We start from the raw sequence: 9188 nt of genomic DNA, 5'->3' as shown, positions 1-9188 counted from the left end.
AAGAGACAAATGCCGAGGGGAGCTGGGGATTCAATTTAGGATCCTCAGGCCTCTGTAGCACGTTTAAAGGAACCCAGGTCATCTTGTCAGGGGAAGGGAAGGCCGGCGAACCAAGGACTTGTGCGCTGTCTGCTTTCTCCGTTGCCACAGAGGAAGACACGGGGGCTTAGGGGAGCTGGAAGTTGTTTTCTAGGCAACAACAGACCTCTGAAGGGGTTCATGGAGTAGTGTAACCAGAAAGTCTTTAAAATTAGACTGTTCTAGCCTGCAGTGAATGCAGGGGATGGACTTGGAAACCCTCCGGGGCCTGATCAGGCTTGGGGAAAGAGTTACAGCAATAGCTCTGGAGGACCGTCCCTTCCCAGGTTCAGTTCAAGCAGTAACTGCAGAGGTTCTACCCGCTCCTGCTGAGACTTTCACCGGGACCCAGGGAAACGACTGTTACGAAAGTCAGCCGGTGGGCTGCAGCTCGCGCTGGGAACACCCCACTGTGACAACAGCAAGTCTGTAGCAAGAGCCAGCCCCCTGCCCCACTGCATGGAATAAGAGGTACTGTCAGCTACCAAACAATCCATTGTCACCTTTTAGCCTTACCCCGAGTGCCAGAGACCAACACTGGTTACATTCCAAGGCCTGGAACCCAGATCCTCCTGCCTTTGGATTCAGACGCTTCTGACTCATCCAGGCTACACTAAGCCCGAAGCACTGTGCAACGTGCAGGGCAGAGCGGTGGTGCCTTCATTACAAATGGTGCAGCATTGGATTTTCAAGTAAGTCTAAGTGTTTCTATTGTCTTTAAAATGACACAGGATATGTCCAGTTATTAAAAAAAGGATGAAATTACAAAATACAAATGCCCGTGTTAATTTAGCTAGTCTCAGACATTACGTTCGAGAACACAGAAAAGCCAAAGGGTCTCCAGTTATAAGCACACGACTAAGGAAAGTTAAGGATTGTTGACTTTTGTCACTAATCCGTTTTCTCTTTCTAATCACCTCCCCGTATGCTCGCTCAGTTGGTTTTTACATTGTGCAAGACTTGTCTGCTGGACCCTGGGAAGGTGGGGTGGGCCCTACTGTAGGGTTTGTTTTTGGAAGAACAGCAGGTTTCGGCCGAAGGGCTGGGGGCTTCAGCTGCACGCCCATTCTGGGCGCCACCATAGGCTTGAAAGTACTCATTGTGTCACTGGAGGAGCTAGTGCTACGTCGAATCTGAGGCTCCGAGCTCCTGAGGGCAACGTTGTGCAAAGGGCTGAGAGATTCCGTGGACGTGGCAGGGGTGGGAGAGTTTTTCACTTGTTCTAAGGTATCCAGCACCACATCGGGGGCGTGCTTTGCTGTACTCTGTCTCTCCAGTTCTCGGAGTTCATTCAAAGCAGTGTTCATCGTCTCTTCAATATCCTGTTGAAGAATAACCAGAAGTGAGAGATGGTAACTAAACTTATTGTGGTGATCATTTTGAAATGTATAGAAATATCGAATCACTATGTCATGTGACAGGAATTAGCAGTGTTGTAGGTCAAGCATACTTCAAAAACAAACTCATAGCAAAAGAGATCAGATTTGTGGTTCCCAGAGGCGGGGGGGGGGGGGTTGCAGGGATGGGCAATTGGATGAAGGCAGTCTAAAGGGACGAACTCCAGTCATAAGATGAATTAAGTACTAGGGATGTGATGTACAACGTGATAAATATAATGAGCACCGCTGTAGGTTACATATGAAGGTTAAGAGAGTAAATCCTAAGAGTTCTCATCACAAGGAAGAACATTTTTTCTTCTCTTTCTTTAATTTTGTATCTCTGTGAGATGCTGGATGTTCACTAAACCCACAGTGGTAATCATTTCATGATGCGTGCAAGTCAAATCATTATGCTGTACACCTTAAACTTATATGGTGCTGTGTGTCAATGATAACTCGATAATTAGCTGAAAAAAAAAAAAAAAAAACCAGCAAGAGAGACAGACTAGGCTGATAATGAATACTAATGTATAGAAACCATATACTTCACTTCAAAGCAAGCAGACCAGCAAAAGCATGACGGTTTTAACACCAGCCTGTGGAGTGTGTAAACCTAATGCCATCTCACACGACTACCGTGACTCAGAATGTGCAGGAGACAAGAGATGCGATGGCGCCAGTGGCTCAAAGAGCCACAGAACAAGCACTGGCCATTCTGAGGCACGTGGCAGCCCTCTGGTGGGTTTGACCTTACATGCTGACATCTTAGATGGAATTCTATTTCGATCTGTGGTAAAAGATGGCTTAAATTTAGATACCGCAACAATTTTTAAGAAATAAAAGTGTATAGGCATGAAAAATCAGGCTTCTTTCATTCATTCAACAGATAATAATTTTTGAGCACTTACTATATACTTAACTCCTAGCAGTTCTTCAGAATTCATTTTAAGACTCCCCCTGACGCTTTTGTCCAGTGGATCTCAATGGAAGTGGTACTGCCCCATAGAGGGCATTTCTGTAATATGGTGTATGTGTATGTGTAGTTTTAAATGTCAAAATAACCAGGTGGCATTATTGGCATTTGGTACGCAGGGGCCAGAGATACTGGATACCTTACAAGTGTCCTGGATAATTTACATGCAATGAATTGTCCCATATCCCGTTCAACTTTTAAATGTCCTCCAGACATTTAGGTAGGTGAAAATTTTTTTATAATAGTCTGAGTCTAGAACCTAACTTTCTTACATATAAACACAAAATATTTTTTTCATGGTGTCTTCTAGGAATGAAACTATCATGTAAATTATACCCTGCTTTGGTTAGAACTGTATGACCAAGGGTGGTCCACCATTTTAGAAAAATCATAATTTTTTTCCATAATGGGAACACCATTATGGAAACTGAGTCGAAACTAATTAACTTAATAATACTGTTATATCAACGTACATTTTTAATTGTATTTATGGTAAGTCTACATGTAGGGGAAAGCTTCTCACTACTTCATTTGTCTTCTAATGTAGTTAAGCATTCTGAAATACATTTCTTTTAATACTAATCTCCTTTTGTTTTTCCTTTACATTGTATTTAGGGCTTTATATGTTTTAAAAAAATTGGCACATCATCAGTTTTTCAGATAATAAAGGGAATTACAAAATATTTGTTTTAAAAAGGTGAGGTGTGCACCATCGACAGATGAATGGATAAGTGAAATGTGCTGTATACGTACAATGGATTATTACTGGGCCTTAAAACGGAAATCCTGCCACATGCTACATTAAAGGCATTATGTTAAGTGAAATAAGCCTGTCACAAAAAGAAAAATACTGCATGATGCCACTTATATGAGGTGGGCACATTCACAGTAGCAAAAAGTATTTAGAATAGTGGTGGCCAGGGCATGGTGGGGAGGGGAAAAAGGGAGTTGTTCTTAGATGAGTACAGAGTTTTAGTTTTGCAGAATGAAAAAGTTCCGGAGATCTGTTACACAGCCGTGTGAATACACTTTACTGACCTATACACTTAGAAATGGTAAAGAGGGTCAGTTTTACATTATGTTGTTTTTTTTAGAATTAATTTATTTTTGGCTGGGTTGGGTCTTCGTTGCTGCACGCAGGCTTTTCTCTAGTTGCGGCGAACGGGGGCTACTCTTCATTGTGGTGCGCGGGCTTCTCATTGCTGTGGCTTCTCTTGTTGCGGAGCACGGGCTCTAGGCACGCCAGCTTCAGTAGTTGTGGCGCACTGGGCTTAGCTGCTCCACGGACTGTGGGATCTTCCCAGACCAGGGATCGAACCTGTGTCCCCTGCATTGGCAGGCGGATTCTTAACCACTGCACCACCAGGGAAGCCCCACATTACGTTTTTTATACACTGCCCCCCCACCAACACACACACATGGTGGAGTACTGTGTGAGATAGGGTGGGTGGAGAACCACTGCCCTGGGCTGATGGAAATACCTCTTCTCCATATTCCCAGGGCTTCTTCCACTCACCTGGAGCATTAGCCTGTGGGCCTGCACAGCAGCAACTGCTTTCCATATCTGCCTCCTCCACTGAATTATAAGCACCTTCATGCAGCGGCTGACTGACCATTGATTTAACTCTGTGTCCATAACACCTAGCATGGGAGCTGCCATACAGTAAGTGCTCAATAAAGACTTGCTAAATGAATAAACGAAGATCCGGTGATCACATATGGATATGTCAATTTTTTTAAAAAGCTCTATCAGGGATTCCACTGATTTGTTTACTAAAAGAAATTGCATGTTTTTGGTATGAACACCATGATGGCAGGCTTACTTGTCCTCATGGGAAAATCTGAAGATGAGAGCTGGAAAGATAAATAAAGGATACAGCTGGAAGCCATATTGTGAGGATGACATCACTTTTCAAGTAATTATTTTCATATGTGATTTCCATTTGACGCTAAATATATGGATTTGTTTTTTTACAAGTATTTGCCCCAGAGAGAACGTGTAGAGCCTGGTTTATCTGTCGAGTTTTTGTTTTTATGATTTACAATGAAAGGATTTTGGTTCTAGAAGCAAAAGGGTTAAAACAGACCTTATTATACCTCCCCACCACTAAACTCCTACTCCCTGTCTCTCTAACCTAAATGCTGTTTCACCTGCTTATTACAAGGAATGATGTTGTGGATTACAGCCAAATATCATTGGTTCTAAAGAAAGAGACCTCAAAGGACTCTGCATTGCACTTCAAATAAAAAAAAAAACCAAAAAGGTCAAGTCTTTTTGGTTTTTGCTGAAAAACTGTTGTGCACTTAAAATTGGTTTAATTTTGTAAAAACATATTAAACTCTCCACACAATCTAATTTGCTATCCAAAATCCTTTTTAGTTAGGACAATGAAAATAGCTGGGAAATTTGTCATACCAAATGCAGGTTTCCTTGAGCACTTTTTATTAAAAATAATCCATCTTTAATATTTCCCCATGTTTGTTTCATTAATTTCTCACTTCCTTTTTTGATCTATTCAATTTTTAAGCTTCAGTGATACCTGGAAGACGCTTTACTGAAATGGTGAACCCTGAATCTATTCACCTCCTTTTTCACTGGCCATACACACATTTTCTTCTTTTTTTTTTTCCACTGAAGTATACTCGATTTACAATATTGTGTTGGTTTCAGGTGTACAGCATAGTGATTCAGTTTTTTTTTCCTGTCATACATATATTTTCTGATGGTCTGTGTTGTAAAAAGACCCAGAGGGAAATAAATGGTAGAATGAACGATGGAAAAATCCATTAATACTGTTTTACTTTGTCAATTCTTTTTATTTCTAAATTAATTAATTTTATTTTTGGCTGCGTTGGGTCTTCGTTGCTGTGCATGGGCTTTCTCTAGTTGCAGCGAGCGGGGGCTACTCTTCGTTGCGGTGTGCAGGCTTCTCATTGCGGTGGCTTCTCTTGTTGCAGAGCACAGGCTGTACGTGCACGGGCTTCAGTAGTTGTGGCGCATGGGCTTAGTTGCTCCGCGGCATGTGGGATCTTCCCGGACCAGGGCTTGAACCCGTGTCCCCTGCATTGGCAGGCGGATTCTCAACCACTGCGCCACCAGGGAAGCCCTACTTTGTCAATTCTGATCATTAGAAAAAACTACAAGGCCCTTCTCTGCAGTCACTATTGGGAAGTAAAGACACACATCCATTCAGGAGTGACAGAGGAGCCAAACTTGCTGTTCTCTGAACAGCCAACCATCATTTTCTCACTTCGTTTACTGAGTAATCCACCATGTCCTAAGATGAAAGTGTCACTTTCCTCATACACTACAAATGCTGTGTTTCAGGGCTCTCCATTCCGTTCCATCAGTTTGTCTGTTTTACTAGCTCTGGCATGCACTTAGGATCTGGTAGGGCTAGTCCTTCCTCATTCTTCTTCTTTTTTAGAATTTTCCTGGCCGTTCAGCAAGGATGTGTTTGTTTGACTGTCCTGGGTCCTAAATTTCTGCCGTGTCTTTGTTTAAATCACTATGAACCTAATACACTTGGGCCCTTCCAGTACCACATGGACTTAAATTGAAGAATGGGTTAATTTCTCTTCTGTTGTCTTTAGTTGATTCTATACAAAAGACATGGCTCCAGAAAGTAACTCCTGTGCGCCTCCTTCATCACACACCGGTACTTACCATGCAATATTCTATTCAAAGCAGCCTACCTGAGCGATTGTCTCTGGGTCCAGTGGCTTGTGGTCGTTGAAGCCTGTGTATTGCCCTGACGATGTGGACCTTCTAATAGGAGGGCTGTCAATCTTCTTGAGGGAGTCGTGGCGGCTGATGTTGGTCAAGCTGCCGTGACCCGGCCGACGCCTCCTCTCGGGACTGTCATTATTGAGGCCACGGTTCTGTAGCAGGCCCCGGGGGTGACTGCCCAGGCTTGGGGACCCCAGGTCAATTGAGGAGTTGGAAAGACCATGTGGGGGATGGAGAGGGCAATGGCCATCACTGGTCCTGCCAGGACGTCTTACTGGAGGGGGTGGCTCTCTTTTTCTTTGCCTAGACAGAGACGGAGAGTGAGAGAATAGGAGAGGTTATCACACAGGGTAATTCTGCAAGGCTGTGGATGCCATGGCCCCTCAGAGCCCCTGGAGAAGTGGAGGTTCAGGAGCCTGGTGACCCACTCCACCTACCTGGCTAAATAGCCATCAGGATGACGGTCTGTTGGGGAGTTCATGTCCTTGGATGAAGACTTGTCTTCAGTCACTGGCCCACTGCTGGCCTCACTGTCGGCTTTTTGGCTCAGAGTGTCTGAAAACGTATCATCCCTGAAACGATGAGAATCAAGAGTGAGGGTCTTTTGCTAGACGAATGGGGACAAAAAAATAAGTGATGGCATTTATGTATGTAAGTCTTTCTCTTACTAACGTAACTTTTTTCTTTTCACTATAAGAATAATAACGTTTCATGGCAGATAAATTGGAAAATTCCGAAATTCCAATAAAAATCGCCCATAATATAACGTAACATCCAGAGACAGCTACTGTTCGAATTGTAGAAAATATCCTTCTATGCTTTTCTTCTCTGCCTGGGATATGTATCTACAAGGATGTCCACAGGTATGTACAGTATTTATACTATAGATATTTATATGTTTATGTACTTTAGATATACATGACTGTATGTCTGCATGCATACATACACATATTTCTTGCATCCTGAGAGACACATTTTAACATTTTAAAACTTAGGCTGAATCAGTCACTGTATGCATTTTACGTGGTATTTTTCTCTTTTCCTTGAAGAGCTGTTCATAAATTGGTGCTGCATTGTGAAATACTGCAGTCACAAAATTAAAATCACACTGTACGTGGTATTTTGTAACTTGTTTCTTTCACTTAAAATTATGACCAGACGGGAAGATGTCTCTCTTTTTTTTTTTTTTGGGAAGATGTCTCTTTAAGTATTTTTTTGAAAGTAGAGCTTTCTCATCAGCAAAATTAATAAAGAAGCCTGAAGATGATTCTCTTTAGACTTGAAGTCAGCATCCTCTCTCTTGGGAATTTGGAATTGAAACAGTAGACAGGCACCAAGAGAAGGGCCACCGCTGTTCTTGGAATCGCAGTGCCACTTTAGCTCCTAAAGCCATCCTCCGCACAGGGTATTTTCCTAAGAACCTGAACACTTCAGAAGGTGCGTCTCTCACTAGTCCTTGGCTCCAGACCTTCTAGGAGAGTTTGGGAAATGAGAAGCTGTTGGCCCTGAAGTGCCGTTAGCAAAGGCCCATTAGCAAGGTGAAGAACTGTGCCCAGCTCAGAAATTTTTGCTCTGTAATCCCTCTGCTCTCTTCTCACGAGACCAAAGTCATTTTAAGAACAATAGCTGCTGGGCTTCCCTGGTGGCTCAGTGGTTAAGAATCTGCCTGCCAATGCAGGGGACAAGGGTTTGAGCCCTGGTCCGGGAAGATCCCGGAAGATCCCACATGCCGCAGAGCAGCTAAGCCTGTGTGCCACAACTACTGAGCCTGCTCTCCAGAGCCTGTGAGCCACAACTACTGAGCCCGTGTGCCAGAACTACTGAAGCCCGCGCACCTAGAGCCCATGCTCCGCAGCAGGAGAAGCCACCACAGTGAGAAGCCTGCGCACTGCAACTTCTGAATAACCCCTGCGCGCCGAAACTAGAGAAAGCCCGCACGCAGCAACGAAGTCCCAATGCAGCCAATAAATAAATAAGCAAACAAATAAATAAATTTATATATATCAAAACAGTGGCTGGAGGCTTGTCTTGGGAGCGTCAGGTGATGGAAGTTGGGACTACTTACATGTCCTGCACCACTATGTACTGGTGGGGCACAAGCCCGTCGATCCCGTTGTGTCTTCCTTCCCACCAGTCCTCAGATGCGCGGTGATACAGCAGCAGGGAAGCACCCTTCTTGAAGGACAGTTCTCTGGCAGACCGCCCAACATAGTCAAACTTGGCTATTGCTTCTATAGGCTCATTTTCTACAGAGAACACACCAGAAGATGGTGAGGGCCAGGGTTCTCAGGAAGGCATGCTACACTAACTGAAAGGTCTATATGAGGCTTTAGAAATAAACAAGGTCATTTTAATATCCAGACTGAACAAGGTAATAAATAAATCATCAAGACAATGAGAAGATGATGCTGTTAAAAGAGATACAGAAAAATATTCTCTCGCTGTCATCAGTTTTTCAGGCAAAGAAAAACTGAACATTAGATCTTAGTTTCCACAGCCTCTTACTAGAGATACCATGACAGTCTAATAAAAAAATATTTAAAGCTTTGCAATATGATATATAAAATCTCTCCTTGGGTTGTAATATCCTCTTCAAGAGCTCCAGTATTATCTTGACCAACATTATTTGATCAAGTTCCCTGGCAACATGTTAAAACCATTTAGAACATGGGAGAATCACTATCTCAGAACATTAAGAAGTTTATGCTTTATTTGCTTATTTAAAAAAAATCAAGTTTACAGAAATCACCACATTAAATACTATTTGAATACATTTAATTTCCTTATGTATTTTTTTTGGCACTATCAAATCTTGAAACTACTACCAACAGTAAAGACAACTTTATTTTTTCTAGTATCAAAAACAAATTCTGGATATCACCTGTGAAACAAGCATACCTACTCAAACGACCAGATTAAAAAATTATATCTTGTAGAGATCAAAAAATATTCAAGGGAACAATGGTGAGTGAAAAAAGCCAACCTCAAAAAGTTACATATTGTCTGATTCCATTTATATGGCATGCTT

The 9188-nt window shown here is 42.6% G+C and overlaps 1 protein-coding gene across 2 annotated transcripts in view; it reads right to left on the bottom strand.

Annotated features, from left to right (window-relative positions):
- Positions 1-989: 989 nt before the first annotated feature.
- The window catches only part of SRGAP1 (SLIT-ROBO Rho GTPase activating protein 1), a 269221-nt gene continuing 261022 nt past the window's right edge, over positions 990-9188 (bottom strand). The window contains exons 19-22 of one of the 2 annotated variants that reach the window (XM_029205130.1): positions 8226-8406; positions 6598-6732; positions 6127-6463; positions 990-1400 (exon numbers count right to left, since the gene is read on the bottom strand). In XM_029205130.1, the coding sequence (XP_029060963.1) occupies positions 1023-1400; positions 6127-6463; positions 6598-6732; positions 8226-8406 (1031 nt within the window). In that variant the 3' untranslated portion in view covers positions 990-1022. Of the gene's footprint in view, positions 1401-6126; positions 6464-6597; positions 6733-8225; positions 8407-9188 lie in introns of those variants that run through there. The other variant, XM_029205131.1, reaches the window with a different exon arrangement.

The sequence above is a fragment of the Monodon monoceros genome, unplaced genomic scaffold, assembly GCF_005190385.1.
Source record: "Monodon monoceros isolate NGI ecotype Baffin Bay Population unplaced genomic scaffold, NGI_Narwhal_1 Super_Scaffold_6, whole genome shotgun sequence".
Taxonomy (NCBI): Eukaryota; Metazoa; Chordata; class Mammalia; order Artiodactyla; family Monodontidae; genus Monodon; species Monodon monoceros.
The sequence above is the reverse complement of the archived record's forward strand: the minus strand, read 5'-3'. Positions and strand labels throughout refer to the sequence as shown.